The sequence below is a fragment of the Photinus pyralis genome, unplaced genomic scaffold (assembly GCF_008802855.1).
Source record: "Photinus pyralis isolate 1611_PpyrPB1 unplaced genomic scaffold, Ppyr1.3 Ppyr1.4_LG1, whole genome shotgun sequence".
Lineage (NCBI taxonomy): Eukaryota > Metazoa > Arthropoda > Insecta > Coleoptera > Lampyridae > Photinus > Photinus pyralis.
The window spans coordinates 57,882,561-57,905,634 of record NW_022170249.1 but is presented as its reverse complement, the minus strand read 5'-3'; the positions used below and the strand labels follow the sequence as shown (position 1 = coordinate 57,905,634).

At 38.7% G+C, this 23,074-nt stretch overlaps 1 protein-coding gene across 4 annotated transcripts in view; it reads right to left on the bottom strand.

Annotated features, from left to right (window-relative positions):
• Positions 1-482: 482 nt before the first annotated feature.
• The window catches only part of LOC116160343 (homeobox protein homothorax), a 304,208-nt gene continuing 281,616 nt past the window's right edge, over positions 483-23,074 (bottom strand). For 2 of the 4 annotated variants that reach the window (XM_031473530.1, XM_031473532.1), the window contains exons 12-14: positions 14,150-14,208; positions 2,303-2,464; positions 483-2,212 (exon numbers count right to left, since the gene is read on the bottom strand). In XM_031473530.1, coding sequence (XP_031329390.1) covers positions 2,304-2,464; positions 14,150-14,208 — 220 coding nt within the window. In that variant the 3' untranslated portion in view covers positions 483-2,212; position 2,303. The remainder of the gene's footprint in view (positions 2,213-2,302; positions 2,465-14,149; positions 14,209-23,074) is intronic. The other 2 variants (XM_031473531.1, XM_031473533.1) reach the window with 1 other exon arrangement.

Here is a 23,074-nt window from a genome sequence, read left to right as displayed (position 1 = left end):
AAGCATAATAAATGGGGAAATAGAAGTACTTATAAAAATGATACATTGTAAAATTTTGGAATAAAAAGTAAAACGGCACCGATCGCGAGGTCGTATCACTTCCACAATTTATAGATGGTACCTACCTAAATTCAGAAGACAACTTTAATATAAATTTATGAATCATCTGCGAGTGCAAGTGGAATTTTTACGCAATTTTTGATCTCATAGGTACTTACCACTACTTAAAAGACATTTTATCCTAAGTTTTTGTGTTGCTAATATTACTTACCTTCTTATAAACTTTGAACTATGACGCTCTTCATCTTGGTTTTTTATAAGCACCTGCCGTATGATTTTTTTAAGAGAACCATTTTCAAACTGTTAGAGCTGTAGTCATTTTTTACGCGATATTATCAGTGCATATATAATAAATCGTATTAAATTTTTCTTTATTTTTTTAACGTGAAGGGATAGGGATAGTTTAAAAACAAATACAATAGTATAAGTACACAAGATGTAGCATTTAATGCTCACGTTTCAAAAAAACACTATACAGAGGACACAGCGTTACCAAATTAGTGTAGAGGTATCTCGTCCCATGATCATTTATTATTATTATTATTATATATATTATATACTTTCATTAAAAAGCAGAACACAATAAAGTCTCCTCTCATACATAACACAGAGGTACGATATTCTCATTGATCTGTATTGATTTAGTTTTTCGTATACATTGGATAAGGCGAACAATGATGGAAATCACTTAAAACGAACAGCCAATATTTATTACTGGAGGTATTTAAAACTCTTGCAGAAGGCCAGTGATCGAAACGAAATTAAGAAATCGAGCCAACTCGCCAGTTCGGAGCTTAATAAAAAACGGATAGCGTTCGTGTATTAAATTAACATGCACTACGCTTATCAACAATCAACTTAAATAACAAATTGCACTACAACGCCCGAACTGGAGATATGTATCGATTTAAGCCCACATTACGCGAATAAGGCCGTCGGATAGTATACTTTTAACAGCACAGGCAATATTTTGCAATAAATATTCAAAAACTATAATGTCTCATAAGTAAATGGTATACAAGAGTTGGGCCGGCGTTGCCTTGTTCGCGTCCGAGCAGACGATCGACGTCGCCGTTTACGCTGGTATTAACGACGAATCAACAAAAATAGTAAACGACGGGACACTTTGCGACTTCTGCGACGGTGGACCCTCTCGTACATATTAAACTATTAAATATAAATTTATTAATGACTATAACATTACCAAACTCGTATACCAACTCGGCGGCCGAAAGGGTTCGGGAAAGTTGCGCGAAGACAACGACCGAACGTCGGTTTACAAATCTTATAATACAAATAACAAAATAACATTTAAAGAAGCTAATTACCTACAGCCGATGTCTACGCGCAAACTTGGTACTAGCAGAAATGCAAAGTGTTTCCGGATTTGTCGATCGTCCTCCGTGGCAAGAATACAGCACAGTCTATGTGGATAAATAATGCAATGTATGATATAAATTTTCTATTGGTATGCTGGGTTCAGCCAAAAAACCACCTGAGACTTTGCGACATTCTGTATACTTGATGTGTACTGATATAACACTAGCCGTGTTGTGAGAATAACACATCTAGGTTCAGTAACTTACGTATATCGTGTATTGGGACAAGGATTGGGTCAAATTTTTTTAAGAAATAGCAAAAAAATCACAACAGATATAACAACTATTATTTTTACAACAGCACAACCTCGAAATATTTTTGTACGCAAAGATGTTTTAAATAAGTCGATTCGGCAGAATTAGAAGGACCGAGGATAAATGGATGTCGTCACGATCGTCTGTTGCGGCATGGCCACGACACATCGAAGATGAGAGGGGCGATTTCCAACGTACGATCGCATCGAACGGACGTGGTGGTGAGGAGGTAACATCGAGAGATCTAAGCTACGATACCACATCACTTAAAGGCGGGTTGTCCCAGAGTCTTCATGTACAGTGTATACACATTATTAAAGAGTCCATGGCCGCTTCGGGGCCGGCTCGCACCTTTTATATACAATCAACGCACGAGTTGTTGTCTATGCACTTAATACTTTTGTACAAATCCTTTCCGTCAACTAAACACTGGGGCACTACATTTACATTTTGTACAAAGAATAATCACATTTAAAAGTTGCGTATTTCAATGTTCATTGTCGTTGTATTCATGTGACCTGCAAAGAAAATCCAACGTTAGATCAAGAACAAGATGTTCACATAACGGTTTTATCTTAAAATTGAGTGACATATGAAATGTACATCACCTCACAGATGGTGACCGTAGTACTCTGCTGGATAGTGCGCGTACTGATTGTGGAAGGCGGGATCTCCAGGCGGCCGGTGCATCATTTGTTGCCCATCCATCATGTAACCCATTGTAGCATCCGGACTATACGCACCACTAGGTCCTGCGTGTGGAGAAAAAACTGATTAGGAGGGTCAGACACTGTTCTAAGACTGTAAATGTATACGATCCGCCTGCACCGGTATAAAAAAAATAGTTAATTGTAACTTAGTGCACGCGACACGAACACGACTTTGCACTAGGCATTGATATCATAAATAAGGAGGTTGAATTTGGGTTAGTTACGAGTCCGGTCAGGCCTTGCATCGACGTTTCATTTGAGCAAGTGAAAATCTCTCCCCCGATCGTAAAGGCTGTCAGAGAGGGTTCCTTGCCCGATTGTCTACGGAGCGTGATGGATCGGCCCGCGTAGGTCAATGGCTTTAGCAATTTCTCTTCGCCTGTCTCCAGCAGAACAGAAAACACAAAAATCGATACTACCGGAAAGAGCACTTATATACTTTACAGATCAGCTTCCTTATAATGCAATAACAAATAATCTCGTCGAACTGTAATGTATTTCCTAGCGGTTCCAAAATTAATGTGTATACAAATAGCAACGAATGCCCTTATTTCCTACAGAAACGATCCTATACATACCTCCAATATGCATACAACTGAAGCTTTTAACGAATTTCGTCTTTTCTTGATATACAATGTTATGAAATTTAGAGCAAAAGCCACACGATCGCCTTGACCTGCATAAAGGAACAGTAATCACAGACACACTCGTGGTCGCTGTATAGAATAACGCAAAAAACCCAAAAACCACAAACGTGAAAGTCTGTATGCTGTCATCATCAACGAAATGACGATGTATCACCTAGAAGTAAACTTAAATATCAATTTAAATCGATTGGACGTAACCAGTTGGGTTGGAAAAACCTAATTTCTAAAAATTTAACGTTTGTGTCTGGACGAAATTTTGAATTAAAACTTTTATTGCATGTATTTAGGACCTTGCAATAATAGCGAGCCATTAAAGAAGACATCTGAGCCTAGATGTAGTTAATCTGTGCAAACGGTGAATCCCACAGGCGCTATGGCAGTGGGTAGCCAGACATTAGGACGCGGACATTGGGATGCGAACAATGGGACTCGGACATTAGGACGCAGGCATTGGGACGCGGATATTGGGATGCGGACATCAGAACGTAAGCACAATAAAAGGCATAATTCAATTAAACCAATGTTATTTTACTTTTTCATCTGTGTATGCACTCTAACGTCTCATTCTAGACTAAGATCTGTGTTCCTATGTCCGCATCCCAATGTCCGCGTCCCAATGTTTGCGTCCTAATGTCCGCGTCCCAATGTCTCCGAGGTCTTAGTCTGCGTCCAAATGTCTGCGGCCTAATGTCCGGTCACCAATACTACAACCAACATCCAGCATTATTCGTTCCTTAAATGTAACTTCTCTCTCTAGTTACCTAAACTAAGGTTCCCAAGTCAACTTTGGTGAATCATTTTATTTTCATACACCATCCACTGTAAGAAACCAAGATATAGTGTTACACAGGCCCCTATATGCTATAAGGAAAGAACGGGCGGACAGGATGTCCATTCACAATGTTTCCGTTTGTAAAAGTATGATAAAAATTGCCTTCTAACAGGGTCCGTGAAGTTGGAGTGTCGACTTGAAAGGAATTAAGTTCCAAGTATCACATAATTTTGTACTCATTTTGTGCTAATTTGTGCTGCCAATTTAAAATTTTGTGCTCATTAGGTTAATGAGTAATTCAACTTTTTCTGATGACACTCCAACTTCACGCTTGAGTGTCAACATCGATATTTTCAAAATTTTCTTTTACTATAATTTTGTGCTCATTTTGTGCTAATTTGGGCTGCTAATTTAAAATTTTGTGCTAATCAGGTTAATGAGTAATTCAACTTTCTCTGATGACACTCCAACTTCACGCTTGAGTGTCAACATCGATATTTTCAAAATTTTCTTTCACTATAATTTTGTGATCATTTTGTGCTAATTTGTGCTGCTAATTTAAAATTTTGTGCTCATCAGGTTAATGAGTAATTCAAATTTTTCTGAAGATACTCACTGTAGTGTCAGTTAGTGTGGTGTCACACTATGCGTTTTTACCGCTCCCGCTAAAACGGATGCGGTTTGACAGGATGAGATCTACTTGTCACACTATTCCGGTTTAACGGGATGCGTTTTTGCTATATTTTGGCAGTCTAAGTAGTGTCATGTCTCAATTATTGTTAAAGATGGTTTATGCGCTTGAGGCGGAGGGGCTATTGTGAAAGTAGATATATTGTCAATACTAGATTGATCCTTTTAATTCAGGACGAGAATCTACTAATAGGTTCGCGAAGTTTTATGAAAAAATTCGAATGAACAAGAAAAAATTTTTTGTATATTACCTACCGAATGTCCAAAAATTCAATTTCTACCCATGATTTCTCCCTACAGCTTTTGTCTACATACTCTTTAGATTGTTTTTCCCGCAGTGCAGTTTTTGCATGCACGCACTAGATGAATAAACCGACATCAAACATTGTAAACCTAACAAAACACCCGGTTGCAACGCTCAGTGTGACAACTGGATGACAACCAACGTGCAACAACACGTGGTTTCATGTCATTGGAGCTGTCATGTCATCCTGCGCAGCGGCAGCAGGATGCGGTTGCATCCGGTTGGTGCGGCGAAAACGCATATATGTGACTGGTACCATTTAATAACGTGTGATATTATCATCCCGTCAAACAGGAGCGTTTTAGCGGGAGCGGTAAAAACGCATAGTGTGACACCACACTTAGTTGGATATTGCCATCGCCGTTTTTTTGGAAAAAATTTCATCAAATGTCGACATTTTAGATCATTTTAAGCAACTTCTAAATAATAAAATTTTTCTGCCTGTGGGTACGTACCGTACGTACTATGTACAGTGTGGTCCAATTTCGATGGGATTAAATGGGTAATTTTCTTATTAGCGCAGATAAACTGAAAACGGTTTTAGTACTCGTGTCCTTATTTTTTATGCTTATTCCATTACCTTTGCCGGAAATAAGCTGCCGTCTTTTGCTTTTTCACTAGAGAGAAAAAGTGAAAAATGTTGAAGCTAGAACAAAATGGCTTTAGCATTATTCAAGCAGTTTTTAATGTAGATAACCAATGTCGTCAGTCGTTTGTTTCTAGACCTTTTAATAACCAACTTTTTATTTATTTATTATTGTCTTTATTTTATAGTGAGCGGAGTGTTAGCTAATTAGCTACTCTTTCCACAAAAAAACCTTTGTTATTATCTTTCAGGCAAGATGTATTAATAAGCAAAATTTATTGTAAAAAGCTTATTCTTGAAAATAAGTATGATGTATTATACATTTTAGGAAAGCTCGTAAAGCAATAATTTTTTTTAAACCATGGTAAATTGTAACTTCAATTAAAAAAATCAACTTTGAGTTACAACGCAGTTACTAAAAGAATTAGAAACAAACAAATCGTACAAAAGAAATAAGGCTGAATTTGTGTTTATGAACTTATAACATTAATCCGAATTATAATGGAATTTGGGATAAAATGGTTACCCAATTTTCGTGTATAATTAGTCGTAATGACAATTATCAGGCTGAAGAACGGAACGAAGCCTGTGAATGCGGTATCTGTTTGCACAGCTTGCAATCTGTTTTATTTTAATAGATTTACTATTCTTAAATGTTTTCTATTTTTTTAATGGTAGAACCTAGATTTTAGCGCATTTTTAAACTTATGTTGGAAGGCGCAATTATGACCACTTTCTCCGTCCGTCCATGCGAGGGCGCCACTGCTCCTACAGTTTTCAATATATTTAGTTCGTTCTTCTTGAATTCGGTAGCTCTGTTACCTCATGACGATAAATGTGCGCATGCGCAATATCAATTTTCTTATTTATTAATATATTTTGCTGAAATTTTCACCACCTTTATAGTAAAGGCAAACATATCGCATATGGTAAAAATCAGGTGTGCGCATGCGCAGACTGCACAATGCCCGCATCCTTTTTTTATAGATATTTTTTGGAAAATTTAACCACATTCTAGTAAAGGCAAACGTCCCATATTAGATATGCGCATGCGCAAACCGCCCAATACTAACTTCCTTATTTTTAATTATAGATGCTTCTAATAACGAAAAACATAGGTCACATAACAATGGACTATGGAAGTCCCGAATAATGCATGAAAAATGCTCGCAATTTACTCGCCTTAGGCCCAAACCTCTTTACTTTTAACTTTTATGTCCACAGTAAGGTGCCTTTTGCGGCTTCGCTCTCTTTTTTTATTACTCTCCCTTGAGCTACATCCAGGGGTGTATTTCCCACAAGGCGGACTAGTTGCGCGCCTAGAGCGGCAAATTCTAGGGGCGGTAAATTTTGGAGGAAACATTTTGAGTATTCACCAGTTTTGGTTTTGTTTAGCAAGAAGCATGAAGCGTAGAGACCACAAATTTAAATATCTGATTGTTTGTTGATGAGCGGTAAATACGGCAACCAGGAATAAAACAAGGAAAGGAGTATGTAGCGTTCTTTTCTTACCAATTGATATTCCAAATTTATATTCCTTATATACTTCGAATTTTACTCGTTGATTGTTGAGTGAGAAATAGCAAAGAGGCGCAACTATAATGTAAAATTGCGATACATATTCCCGAAGCTTCCCGTGCCCACAGTCCACAGTGGGAGGGGTGTGAGTGTGTTAGACGTGCGACTCTGATGCTTAAAGGCCACCCAACAACACAAACCGATTGAAAACCAATGAAAGAGCGTTGGACTATAATTCCGGAGGTCGGGTGTTCGAACCTGGATTGAGGTGAATTTTTCATCTGTGGCAGATACCTTAGACCAGTTGCGAGCATTCTGCCGGCTACTCTGAATGACGTTTTCCTGCAGTTTTCCTAATTCGTAAGGTAAATACCGGAGTAGTATAAAACAACTTAATACCTTCTCTGCAGAGGCACCTCTAAAAAGCACTATGCGGGTCACTCTGTAATTGGGCGTAAGCCTGTTGAGGGCCCAGAACAAGAGAGGAATAGTAAATAAATAAATAAACGCTGCTACATCTGCGGAAATCGATTATTCTTTACCAAATTGCCGATGTACTGAAGCATCTTGCAATAAGCCTCATCTAAATTAATCGAGTTGCACCTCTCTTTATATTTCTCACCCCATCTAGGTATTCCCTCTGTAAACCCGTTTAGTTTAGATGCCAGTCATTTCTATAGTATATTTGTTATTACCATAGTTCTTTGGTTCGCCACTAGAGGTCGTGATCTTCTTTTTTTTCTACATACGCATGTCCTATACTTCTTCCTTTCAGAGACGATCTGGATCTGGGTTAATTGCGTGCAAATTTTTCTCGATACGCCATTACTTTTTACTTGACTTTGTGTCAATCTGTTTTGGCTGTGAACATATTTCTATTGAGTGTTTTTTTCTCTATTTCTGATGTGCTGTGGCTGTGCTCCATTGAATACGCTTTGCAAGTAATTAGTGTGAGGTACTTCAGCATTTTTCTTAATACGTTTTTTAGGGTTTTATCTTCCCTCAAGGTTCGCTCAAACTTCTCTCTTAACTTCTTATCATTTTCTCTTCTGGATTACTTTTACGTTACGGCAACGTCACGTGAGACGACATTACATAACCTACTTCGAAAATTTACACCTGGAGATGTACCTAATTGTTCATTACTAACTGCAAGTATTTGCGAAACCTTTTGGAGAATATTAGCTTTCTATCTTTACACCATCATATTCTTTTTCTATGAATATCTTTACAATTCTTTCGGTGTCTAGAATATTATGGGTTTCCAACTTAGACAATACAGTACATGGACTGCTAATTAGCAGTACAAATTAGCACAAAATGAGCACAAAATTATAGTAAAAATTTTGAAAATATCGATGTTGACACTCAAGCGTGAAGTTGGAGTGTCGTCATAGAAAGTTGAATTACTCATTAACCTGATGAGCACAAAATTTTAAATTAGAAGCACAAATTAGCACAAAATGAGCACAAAATTATAGTAAAAGAAAATTTTGAAAATATCAATGTTGACACTCCAGCGTGAAGTTGGAGTGTCATCAGAAAAAGTTGAATTACTCATTAAGCTGATGAGCACAAAATTTTAAATTAGCAGCACAAATTAGCACAAAATGAGCACAAAATTATAGTAAAAGAAAATTTTGAAAATATCAATGTTGACACTCCAGCGTGAAGTTGGAGTGTCATCAGAAAAAGTTGAATTACTCATTAAGCTGATGAGCACAAAATTTTAAATTAGCAGCACAAATTAGCACAAAATGAGCACAAAATTATAGTAAAAGAAAATTTTGAAAATATTAATGTTGACACTCCAGCGTGAAGTTGGAGTGTCATCAGAAAAAGTTGAATTACTCATTAAGCTGATGAGCACAAAATTTTAAATTAGCAGCACAAATTAGCACAAAATGAGCACTGGAGGACTGTTTTGCAAGAACGGCACTTTATGTAAGAATCTCGTTTGAAGTCAATCTGTATTCTTGGAATTCATGGAAGTGGCTGGAAAAGTAAATTTTTGATGAATTTTTGCAAATTTTACACAATGGCCCGTATGAATAAAAGGAAGCAAATGCTTATAAGTACACGCTTTCTTATTGAAACTCGCGCAGATCCCTTGGATAGGTTTGTATGAACTGTAACAGACAACCTGAATCCCACCTGAATCCTGTTGTTCCAGATTCCAGCGTAGTCAAACGTGATTCTGTTTATACAGTATTCAACGACATAGATGCGCATCTATCACGCTGATTTGGGAATCTCAGATAATGACGTTAACATATCGCTGAAATGTCTCTATATCCCTTAGATCATTTACAAGTGGGCCCCCAGGTAGGACACACCATTGGGAAACGGCAATGTAATTTTTCGCGAAGGATCCACGAGGCCTTTGAAAATAGCCTTCAACGTACTAGTCCAATCTCTTTCTAGCATCAATTCAAATACACATCAAAGGTCACATGGATCCTTCACATTAATTCTGTTTGGGTATGGTACGTTCAACTTGGGACACACTGTATATTCCATACATATACCCTACAGTCACTAAATCTATGCCAACTTATGTGAGAGAGATAGCCAACCAGTGGAATACCGATCATGCGCACTGAGTTGATTCTCGGTATTTCACTGGCGTATGTTAAAAAGTGTTTACGGTATTGTAGTCACACCTTGTATATTAACCAATGTGTTTTAAAATTGTACTTATACTTGGTGACAAAATCACACCTTGGCAGATCCATATCCTAACAAATTTTAGATGTTAAAATGTGTTTTTAGACTGGATTTATGTTTGGTGACGAAATCGCACTGGGCACACTTTAAATTCTTGGTTATCTTGCATATTAATAAATGTGTTTCATAATTAAGATTTATCATTCATTACATAATCACACTGGACACATTTTAAATACTTAGTAGTTAGTTAGTAGGCTTAGGTTGGCCATTGTTCCGGTGTCGCACCCGGTGATGGACATGACTGAACCTCAGTCGAAAGTACATTATGTCTGCATTGAATACAGTCATTGGCGAGTTGGAGGAAGGTGCGCGCCTTCCTTCGGCTGGAAGGGCTCCGCAGTATGCCATTGTGGCCAAAAGCGAAGACTAGTGGACCTTGAACTGGAGAAGATCGTCCCTTTTACTAGGCCCTGGGACGGCGCGTCTCTGAAACTACAGATGTACGCCTAGGGTAACCGAGATGACGGCTGTGTTATACGTGCTCCCGGCCGACATAGACAACATCTTGAAATGGTTCCATAGTCTCCAGAATCCTCCTCGCATTGGGTTTCGATGATGCATCCTAACGGGTACTCCAGCGGCAGAATTTGCAGGTGCACGTGGGGGTCTCGTACGTCCACCTAGGCCACCTTTGCTCTTTTGGAAAGCAGGACAGGTAGAAGACGCGCTCGCATTAGTAGCGACGCCATAACAGCATCATTTGAGGACAACTGTAAACTGCGGACCTTTCAAGGAACGAAGAGAACACCTTGGTGGAAAAGGTTCGTGGGCTCATGCGAACTAAGCTCTCCGCAGACTAGGAAGATCTCAAGATCGCTCAGCGCAGGTGTAAGCACCATATATTCGAAGGTCTAAACGAGGATTGTGGAGAACGTTCTGTGGCCACATAGAAGGTCTTCCGGAAGTCGAAAAACTTCGTATTTATTATTAAGATCCTTTTGAAAGACCCGGAACAAAAAGTGGAGACACTGAGGCTTTCATGCGGCAGATACGACTACCACGGATGAGACTCTCACATGTCTCCTGGAAACAAACTTTCCAGGCTTTGGAGACTACGTAACCTCGGACCCAACAAACGGAGCTACCCGAGGCGGTACAAGGCCATCGAGGGATCTCTGAGTTGGGTGGCCAACATGTTTAGCCCATTTAAGAGTGCAGGACCGGACGATATATTCGCGGCTCTTCTGCAGAAGGGTCTGCAACCGCTGTTCTTACATTTGTTGCACCTTTTTAAAGCCACCATGGCTTTAGAGTATATCCCCGAAAGCTGGAGACAGGTAAGCGATGTGTAACTACTTACCTACCTACCTAAGTCGGGTCGTGCCAAGTATGGCATGGCGAAAGGTTACAGACCCATCATCGTTTCTTCTAAAAACGATAGAGAAGCTGGTGGATGCATACATAAAGAATGGGGTACTGGTTCTTAGACCACTACATCCATTCCAACATGCTTACAGGCCGGTATGCCCACGGCTCTTCACAGTCTCACGTGCAGGCATAATAGGGGAATTTCTGCCAGGGGGTATCGAGGGTGCGTTTAAAAAAATTACGTTCGATTCCATTAATGAAGCTGCTGAAGGTTTTGGTATTGATGGTCATCGTAAAATGGATCCGGAGATGAGCTCCCCGGTCACCTGAGGATATCCGCAGGGCGGGGTGTTGTCTCCACTGCTGAGGCCCTTGCTGCTGGACGGTCTTTTCTGCGCTTTAAACAAGGACAGAGCTCACACAGAGGACTCTTGAACATGCGAATAGCTGGTGCAGTAGGTATGGCTTCTCCGTTAACCGGAAAAAACCGAGATTGTTCCATTTAAGAATAGAAAGAGGGCGGACCTTGATGGGCTCACTTTTCGAGGACGTGAACTGAGTCTGACCAGGTCAGTGAAATATTTTGGAGTCATCATGGACTCCCGCCTGATCTGGAAAAGGCACATTGAGCAAATAAGCAAAAATACCACTGTATGTCTATGGGCATGTAGACGAACTTTTGGCTGTACATGGGGCTTTAATCCTCGACTAGTGTATTGACTTTACATTGTAGTAATGAGACCAATAATACTGTACGGTGCACTTGTATGGTGGCCATACTCAGGGCAACATACAGATAACTTTCGGAGATTCGGCTGTATGGGAGTCACTAGAGTCATGTAAGCCACTTTGACCATGCAGGCACTTCTGGGACTGGAGCCTTTACACTTAGCTGTGGAGGCTGAGGTCCGAAAGCCTTCCATGAAAGGGACGAGTGGAAGGATTGAGGCAGCCTTGGGCACGGGCGGATCTGAGACAAAACCCTCAGATTCGATTCCCTCCTCGCAAGAAGTGATCTGATCCGGGCTGTCTTACTAAGACCAAAGAGGTATAAAGTCATTGTATCGGAGAAGGAGAGTGGCTGAACTCGGATTGCTCATTCTTCAAACCTGAAGGACTGTTGCGCTTTACAGACGGATTCCTAACAGAAAAGGGAACGGGAATGGGTATATATGGTGATCAAGCGAGCGCTGACATCAGTTTCTTGGTTACCATAGCACCGTTTTTCAGACAGAGGTGTTAGCCATCATGACCTGTGCATAGAACCTCCGTAGGGATTACCGCAATAAGCATATGCATACATATGCAGTGACAGTCGGGCGGCGATGAGGGTCCTGTCAGCAGACAGGTTCCGATCGGCTGTGGCGCTTGATTACAGGCGAAATCTAGGTAGATTAGATGGGTTTAATAAGATAAGTTTTATCTGCACGCGGAATAGGAGACTCTGAAAGGGCCGCTCACAAAGGCAGTGGTGGGGCCTTCGTCAGGCCCGAGATTACCCTAGGGATTGCTCACTCCGTTGCCAGAGTCGGGATTAAAGAATGGGTGACCAAAGAATTCCAAGATCAGTGGCAACAAGCAACCGGACTCAGACAGCCCAGGACCTTTTTACCAGGGTCCGTTGGCAAAACCAGAACTACCCCCTTATTTTAAATTAGAGCGCTTCCATAATATGACACCATCCAGAACACTAACAGATAAACGCAACGAGCGCCAGTTAAACAAGCATGTGAAATAAAGAACTGGAAGTAACCGAAAAAAAACATAAAAGTTTAAATGTGAAATGGAAATGTGCATCAAAAAACATTTTCGGAAAACCTTCTTACAACATCAAAGCTGGAGCTCGTGTTGGCTTTGCATGTCCTAATTGCCAAGCTAACTTTTCGACCCTTCAACCAAGCATGGGGGTATGAAGAGGGCATTGGATGAAAAAAAAATGTAAACATTTAAATCGAACAAAACTTTAAAGTGGGGTGTGGCGCAGAAATTACCACAAAACGACCACAACATTACTGTAATTTGGCAAAATGGGGTGGAACAAAATATTTAACTCGTAAATATGGATATTAAAATTACGTAGTAACTATCACAAATTTAGAAATCAAAACAAGATATTTTTGCACCGCCATAACTTCCTACAGCTGTAGTTGATGCTTCCATTTGTATTACATTAAGAAAAATAATAATCCAGGAATAATCAATTTAGTCTTGTGAAATTCCTGAAATACATCTCGGTAAACATATCTGCAGTCATTCGACCTAAATTTTCTTTAGAATTAAATTAGTGTTTGTATTTTTAGAATTATTAGTTACTGAAAATATAGAATGCTTTTAGGGTCTGAACTGGGAGAGAAGCCTACCACGCGGCATAGGGGCTGAGCTGAGCATGGTTAATACTCGATACTTTCATCTCGGACATGCCAGCCGCCATTATCCGTTGACAACCTTGATTGATGTCACATCCATTCACAGAAATCACTGACTTTTTTTCGATAAAAGTTTATTTTTATGCGAAGGCAACTGATGATTCCTTTACCGTTAATCATCTAAAAATATTCGATAACATTTTCGACGTTAACTAATACCATTCATAAACGTTTCATCAAAGCCGTTACTTTATTGAATCGTAATTACAGACAAGTATATATCAAAAGAGGAAATCTGAGTTGACTGACAGCTCGATAATATCAATGTGTATATATACACGACTTCTTACTTAGAATCATATCCAACCCATTATTAGATAAATGTACGTGGGATACGTAGATGTTTCCAATTGGAGGTTCGTAAATGCAAAATGCATGCACGTTACCTACACGTGAGACATTAAAATTCCATCTAACGTGAAAATAACAATTACCATATTAAGACACCGATTAACAGTATATAATTTTAATCGCATTCGGGCACATTATGAAAAGTAGTCTAGCCAAGCCGTAAAGGTTACTAAAGCACTTTATAGCACTTGGGAGGTGCTTCATTTTACGAGCAATGGAGAAAGACACCCGGAGCTCGCATTTAATGGATGACACTCATCATCTTCCAGATTATTACGTCAATACAAGCAAGGAAATTATCTCTCGAACAGTTTTAATAAATTTAGCGCGGCTTTTTTTTTAATGTTATACCGGTGCAGTGCGGATTTAGACTTTACCGCTTATATTTACGACATAAATCGAATTTTACATACCTGCCCTATTCGATTGATCGATCATAGGCTGGACTATCCTCCGTCGTGCGTTGATAAACCTGAAACAAAACGGCAATCAGTCTCCCACCAGAAAGATCCCATCATAATTTTGACGTATTCATTTAAATTCTAACTTATTCCAAAATGGACAAACCAAGAAAAAAACGATTTATTTTACACAACATTTATGAACTATACAAAACGAGTTTGTATTAAATTGTGTTAATTTTCCTTTACTCAAATTTATGGTCCTCATAAAATATTTATTAGGCAATAAATTTACAAAGTTTTTAAAATAAAATGTATAACTTCAAAATTATATTTGGAGGCCTTTTTTGAGAACTATCTTGATGTCGAGATCATTGCATTAATAATCGTCAAGCAAACCTTTCTTCGTACGGATCAAAAAAATTCGACACACCGATAAATTAATGCCAGATAAAATTAGCATTCGGTATCGTTTTTTATATTTCGTTACATATTTATAAACCGGAGATAAAATATTACCATTGTGCTCTGAAATAAATCTTGTTGGTTTGTGAAAATTGTTTATAATAAAAATGGTTAAGCAAATTACAAAAGAGTCTCAAAGGTTTATACCAAAGCGATAAATCGACTTAGTGGAATGGTACCGTAGATTTATATCGAATCGATGAATCAATCCAACGAATCGATTTAAATCAATAGCAACAAACCGCGATTGTCTAGTTCTACTTTAAAATTTCCGTACTAAGGCTCGGTGCACATGAGCTGCAAAGTTAAATCGGGACCTCGAGATTATTTTCTATCAAAATAGTGCGAACTATGTTGGGAGTAATGGGGCAATGCACATAGGACGCCGACACCTATCGGCCCAAGTTGGGAGTAATTGATCCGACTTGATCCGCATCAGGGATATTTGACATGATTTTATCCGCAAAAGTAAGGCATTTTTTACTTTTTTAAATTTGCAAACCTTACTTAGGTGCAATCGGATTCGCAGATCAAACAGCTTCATCTAGAACGCGAGTGATTTTAGGCCCGTTGCGTTGATCAGATTAAGTCGGATCCCACCGATCCACCTCAAAATGACTGAACTTATTCACTCAGTTCTATCCGATCTAACGACCAAAATATTCGAATGATTGGAAAATATTACTGCTGCTGCTAATGGTGGTTCGCCATTAAAACCTTCTGTAGATATTCATTCAACCGGTATTGATGAAACGGGCGTCAACACTGGCTTGAATTGACTGTTGTTGTCTCTCTTTCTGCACTGAGGCCTAAAAGGGGAGACTATCAGAAACTATTCCTTATCATAATGAATCAGTGAAGATCAATAAATTAATCGATTAATTAACGCATTATGTTTTCATTTTTTGTGTAGCGTTCAGTTCATGATAGTGTTTTTGAAATTAATTCAAACTAATTATAGACACAAATTGGATCGCTCTATTATAATTAAATCAATAAGCTGATTACAAGATCGATTATCTCATCGCCAATTATTCGATTCTTAAACAATCAAAATCGCTTATTTAACAATCGTTATCAAATAATCGAAAATCTCGATTACTTAACTATGACTATCGATTACAGTAGAATTTGATTATCGTCTATTATTTACAATCCGGTAATAGAAAAACATATGCCAAATTCTTGACAGAACAGCTTCCTAGCTCAAACCAAAAATCGCTCTTTTAGAAGAATGCCTTCAAAAGTAGCGAAAAACATTTCCCAGGAAAGGTTATTATTTTCCGATATAGCGTAAGAACATTCAGCAAGAAGTATTTGAAAGAATTAAGTTTCCCTACACTTGATCCTTAAGGTACAGAGTTCACAGTTATGGGAAAATGTGCATAGAATCATTAAATGTCCCAGCTAGTTTCCAATCGCCTGTGTCAAGATAAATAGGACACCATGTATATAAATTAATTAGATTACGGAACTGGTAGTCGGCTAGTCGCAACTCACAAACGAGATGGCTCATCGGCTACACTCCAATTCGTCTCGCATATTCAGGTGCATTTAAACCCCGATAAATCATTCCCTGAAACTGATATCTTTTCTACGCAAACATTCTTACTTCAATACTATCGTATATAACCCGTTAATTATTTTCGGTCTGTTCCGAATTGCATATTGTGCCCTTATTAAATTAACAATTCTAATTAGTTCGCGATAATCTCCATTTTTTTACAATACGTACTCTCGGAAACACCTCGGGCCCCACGTTGTTGCGCTTTTTTTTACTTTTTTGTTTTTGTGTTTATTGCTAATAGGTAATTCATTTATGATCTATAGTCAAGCAACCATGCTCCCGATAGTACTTGCATTTGAATGGGTTACTATTTGAAAAAACAGTTGTATGACGTCACGGCGCTAAAAACTCATATTAAATAAAATATACATTCGCAAAATTTTAACGAAATCATAGTAAGTTTTGCCGACAAAAAATATTTTAGTTTTTATAATTTCAGTTTTTTTTGTAACAAACTTTTTGTAGGTTGTACAGATTGGTTCAAATTCGTGGCACACCATTGAAATATCCATAACGGTGAGAGATTCAGTGTAGGTCAAATGGGGGCAAAGTTGACCCTTTTTGTGATTAATATTTTTGAAAAATCTTTTAAAACAACTGAGATTTCACCGAAAAACTGGTTCATTTTTCCTAGTTTAAACGGACTGAACTGGACGGTTCCCTTCAGCTATGGGCATTTTTCTTTCGGAGGATCTGAATCTGTTATCAGAATTTCCATAGTATGCTAGATGTAAAACCTACAGGCTACTACTTTGTTATTTCTTATGGGCGCCATATTGGATTTTTACGGAATGAGATAGAGGAAAAAAAAAGAAAAATAATTACGTGTCACAGTCTATACTTTTACATATTACAAGAAAAATTTTAAAATCAAATGTTTTGCATTCATTTTTCAACAAAACATCCACCCACAGGTAGTTAGATTTCACTGAATCAACATAGCTATTATGAGGGTGCATTCAAATGAATTTCTTTTTTTGCCATTTATCTCATTCCGTAAAAATCCGATATGGCGCCCATAAGAAATAAGAAAGTAGTAGTCTTCAGCTTCTACATCTAGCATGCTATGGGAATTCTGATTACAGATTCAGATTTTCCAAAAAAAAGTGCCCATAGAAGATGCTAACGGGAACCGTCCATTTCCGACCGTTTAAGCTAGGGAAAGGAAAACGAAATTTTACTTTTTCAATTGTTTTTAAACATTTTTGAAAATTTTCAAAAACGTATTTTTAGCCACAAAAAAGGATAACTTTCCCCCATTTAACGTACACTGTATCTCTCACCGCTACGAAGATCGTAAGAGTGATTCACGAATTTTAACCGTCCTGTACACAGAAAAATAAGATCTTTCGAATAACTTAATAAACATTTAGGTTGCTGTTTGAAAAGAATAGTTCCATGCCGTTGTGGCGCTCCAAAAATTTTTTTTTCAAATCCATCTTGTTATTTTTTGTTTCCATAGGTCAAATATACGTATCCAAAATACACACATAGAGATTTGTGGTTATTGTTTTTTTCCTATGTCTACTTTAAAAAGACAAAATCTCTTCTACGAGGCGCATCTAAAATAACTTTTTAAAACAAATAAACTTCTGGCTGTCATATTAATTAGTTTGAATAGTGTTGCTTTGACTTAACAGAAATAAATCTCTTACTACGTCAATTAACAATATCAACTTCTTCTTCAGTTGAATACATCGCACACGAATGAAAATAAAAATGCGTAAGCTAATGCAACAATATTCAAATTACTTAATGTGACAGCCAGATTTTTATTTGTTTTAAGAAGTTATTTTGGTTACATGAAATTAGGCGCCCTTCAGAAGATATTTTGAAAGTAGGGAAAAACAATCCACATAAATCCCTATGTCTACTTCTTTACAACTAGCACTGTATGTACAGACGGAACAAGTATAAATAATAAAGTGCACTTTTAAAACCGAAATAGCTTAGTAAATGGTTGGGTTATAAACAGTGTCGGATTTAGGGTTTCTGCCGCTGTGGGCAAACATTTTTTGCCGCCCTTGACATATCACTATATCACCATTATTACAGCGCAAACGCTCCCTTTGAATAAAAAAAAGTAAGGCATTCATTGGCTATATTTGCAATGCAATGAATGTACTAACAGATTTTATTTTTGCTTCATTTTATTTACCGATTCACCGTTTACCTAAAAAATTTGAACGCATTTTAATTTTTCTGTTTTCCTCCAAATATGCCGCCCTTATAATTTTGCCGCTGTGGGCAATTGCCCACCTTTGCCCCTTATATAAATACGGCACTGGTTATAAATTATAAGGCATGCTATATTTTTGAATGTTTACTTTCTTGATAGATGAGCAATGGAGAGGGGACTCTTTACACATAAACATTTAAAAGCTGCCTGGCATATATTCAAAATTTACGCTATATAATGCAAGAAGAATCAAGCCCTTAGAAAAATTCGAACCTTCCTCCGGCATTTTCTAGATATTCCCAATTAAGTTTTTACGTCGCCAGTAGATGTGTCTCGTGTAAACTATCTTCCCGCCCTTTGAGAGTTCCCTCCTCCGACACTTCGTTTTCAAGATATTCGCTTCGACTTCACCAATTGATTCCAGACGTCCAGGCGAAAATTGCCTTTGTGAGTACTTTCCTGCGACAAATCGATTTCGAGATATTCGCTCTTAAAGTTTTGACATATCACCAATGCTTATATTTCTTCCAGACGTCCCAATTACCCTTCGTGAGTACCCTCCTCCGACAATCTGTTCTTGAGATATAAGGAATTATATTCGATCACGACAAGCAATCGAGGATTAGGACTATGATTGGTCGAAATTAGTTCCTTTCGTGGAAAGATAATATTTCTACCCTCCCCCCCCCCCCCTCTGGTTACCCACTGATATCGTTGCGCGGGAAAGCTATAGTTCGTACATACCAATTCATCTCGATGGACCCATTAGATTACAATGAAGGGCAGCACATATGTTCGCCCCCCCCCTCGCACCACTGAAATACAAAATCTCACCCAATTGATTGTGGCTGTGGCATATAAGTCATCCACGTTTTACTTCCAAAAACAGCCCCTCCCCCCTTCCCCACACTGACTATCTAAAACGTCGACATTTGATGTCCAAAAAATTGCGAACGTAATAAGTTAATAACAATGTAGCTGAAGTTAGGAAGCTGAAAATATAATCGATTACCTTCCTTTTTCCTTTTTGGAAGGACGTTGTTGCTATGGTGAGATCTATTATGTTACGTCTGAAAAGTCAGTTCCTAATGCACGTTAAAACGTATCTAATTTATCCATAACAATTAACCAGTTTTAACAGAAAATCTGGACTGAATTGTATTTGTGCTAAACTGCAGCTAACCAGGACTTACTCCTGTGTATAAATATGGTCCTGGGTTACGAATGATTCTGCGTATAAAAGTGGATTCACTGGTGTGGTTGTCAAGAGAAGCTACTAAATTTTAACTCTAATACAAAAAGTAGGATAAATAAAAAATCGATGATACGGCATTGTTGACACATTTCCACAAAAACTCGCCTTGATTAAAGAAGTAATCAGAAGACTCTATAAATAAAGCAGTATATCTAAAGCAAGAATCGATGATGGGTTATGAATATAGAGAATACAATATTTAAATTACATCTACAAAATGAGAACAGGAGGGTAGATTAGAGCGGGTCGGGGGTAGTATACAATGTTTTTCTACACAATTTGCTCGGAGAGCATTAATCATGCCGGGGCAGCAGGCGACAAGTTATGTACGCTTCGCAAAGTTGGATTAAGGAAGGGTTCGCATTAATTCGAATTTCTCCCGGAAAACGATGTAAACTCATCAGTAGAAGTTGTCGTTGGGAAATATTTTAAGGGTTACCGTGAACAATTGAACGTTATTGAAAACAAAAGTAATTGAAAATTGAATTTATAACAAGTGTAGGCGGCGCTGCGGTGACTCCCGAAATAGGTTTCGGTATATGAAATCGACAATAAATTTCCAATTTAATATCTTTCCGCACATAAATGAGTAAGTGTAAGGTCACAAGCTGACGCCCGAACGGGCAGACGATGATGAAGTCGTGCTGACCCGTTGTTCTTAGCGACATCTGCTACGGCCGAAGGGATGCAGCTCTACAGGATAATTACAATAGCGCGCGCGCGGATATATTATTGTCGAAGAGGGTAGAACGGCCACGTTCATTCGAAATGAAGGGATTCTAATCATACTTACTATCAAGAAACACGTATCGAACAAATCATAGTGCGTCGCGCTGACCAGCAGCAAAGATCGCTCCCTTTATTTAGAGTAAGCTACGACGCGCATAGAAATGGTCGTCAAACAGCCAATATCATATAGTTAGCGGGACCCCACGGCCAATTTCTTCAGATTTCAGGAAATTGTTGTTGGTCTACTAGGTCATGCGTGGAATAGCAAAGTATCCGATCGACTGGGAAAGGCCGTCCATTTGTTTAAGACGTGAGGTAGCAAAAAAAGCGAGGAAATAATGCGATTTTGTTGATACTTAACTTATATAGGTGGGTTAGGTGCGTGGCACCCTCCGTAGAGAGAATATCTGGAACATATTGATTTCGTTCGTAAGTGCCAAACAGTATTACAAAGCGTGCCGTATTGTTTCCGTCAACCCCTTCACAGCAGTGTAAGGTTTCATGGAATGCTGTTCCCATTCTTCATCCCGCGTTCCATTATTACAGCGTAATCCCGGCTAATGATCGAAGCTGTAATTTGCCGAACCCCACGCCTTTCAAGTGTAAACAGTTGTTTCTGAAGTTTTGCCCCCGATGTCGCGTCTTTCGAGTGATGTTTACTGTTACGGCAGTCCTGTTTATTTGCGAAGGTTTCACTTGAAATGGTCATCTCAGTGGGATGGACAATGCAATGGTATTAGTTCTCACACACACTTTACTTCCCAAACGATGTGATTACGTACAAACGACTGTTATTTCCATTACTGTACACAATTATCGTTTCCGGATAAAGGGTGAGAGCCATGAACCCCTTCCTTACAAATGATAGATTGAGCTTATTTGGTAAAGGGGATAGAATTTCACTTAGACCAGACGATTAAAACGACGTAAATAGTAGATAAAGTAATAATAACGGTGAAGTAACACCAAGAGCGAAGTAAACTGCGAAAAGGTCGGATGTCATTGTTTTATAGTGCAGTGCACGCGCGCCGTCAGTTGGTCGCAGCGGAGTTATGAATGTGCCCAATTACATCTTAAAAGCTGTGCTCCATTAATTTTCACAGCTGCTGCCTCTTAATTGGGATCCACATGCTCGATAATAAAGCAGGGTGCGCGCAGAATCTACACGATTTTCCTAAAGGCATTCGACAGAAGCATCGCAAACCAAAATATAAATTTTATTTTCGCCGATTTAGGGCGAAATTAATTTTTAATTGTAAAAATCTCCACAGATCATTGCTTTTCCTTCTGCACTCGATAACCCCGGATGCCTGATTCATGCATATATCAGTCACGACATGACGGCAAACAAAACATGAACAATGATGATGACGAATGGTGGGGAGAAATCCTGCGCTTTGCTGACGGAGATCACTCATCGGAAACGGATGTGAAATGACTCGTGAACTTTAGCGAATATCTCTGTTCAATATTATGGTCTTCTAAATTACAAAACCTCTCAAATGTGAGCTTTTTCAAGCTTGCCATTAGATTCGACCGGATATTGAGCTGAAACCATTATGAGTCGAACAACGCTATATGTTTCATGCGAAGATTGTATATCGAACCGTGATCAAATAGCGAACAACATACTCTTGGTGATGATGAAAAGATTTGCATCTTACGTGCCGTTGTATATCAAACTGAAAGTTACTAGCGTCGAGAAAGACAATATATTATCATTTCAGGAGCATATCGGATGGGCGTCAGGTGTGTGCAGATCTTATCGAAATATATAAGTTGAACCACACTCACTCCTAGAACACCCCTAGTCGCTCGCTGCCACCCAGTACCAAAGCGCGTGTTAATTTGAATTGGAGAGATTACGCACGTTCGAGCTGTGCGCGCTTCATTGGAAATCCTCGCGCGAGGTTGTATGGAAATGTTGGTCAAATATATCATTCTGGCTTGACAGTGCAATTCTCTTATCTGCGCGCCGCCGGCTCGGGATCCTGGGGGCTGCGGAAAAACAGAATCGGGGACACACAGGGCGGGAGCCAAATTGCAAACAAAACAATTCGCTTACACTATACTAAAGCTATTTCATGATCGAATGAATTGCTGGATTGTCATGCTCGACAAAATCGAAAAAGTCAATATAAAATGTAGATGCAGAACACTATAATTAGCGCGAAAAAAAAAGAAACCTTTTAATTACATTCCCATTTCGAAAATGAAAAGCTCTATGGTTGTGTTGAAAACACACCCTTCGGCTAATTGAAAATCTGCATTGCAAACTTTTCCTTACTCCTAAACTTGAGATCCCCGCAGAACTATTAATTTTGTTGCCCCGACGCCTTCATAAAAAGGTAACTCCCAACATAGTGGTGCAAATTTCAGCATTAAAATGTTTTTATAATACGACACTATGAAGTGTTACTGATGGTCTATTGTTCTGCAGTCGAGTGTCTCGCTTTAATTAATAGTAGACGTGGTTCGGTGAGAAACTTAAAGTAACCTTCTACATTCCGATCGTTCCCATACAATTCGGAATCCAAAACACTCTTGTCACATAACTAACGTCTAGATAATTGATTTGAATCTTTCTCGCGCGCTTTTTTTTACCACGCGAATTTAAACAAAACAAAATATTGTTTCTGGAGTACAAAAGGAGTTAGATGTAAAGTGCCCGGTTACAAATCAACTACTCGACCAGGATAACTAGACAGGTTAGCGCGCCGCTAACTTGCATTAGCCTCTTCG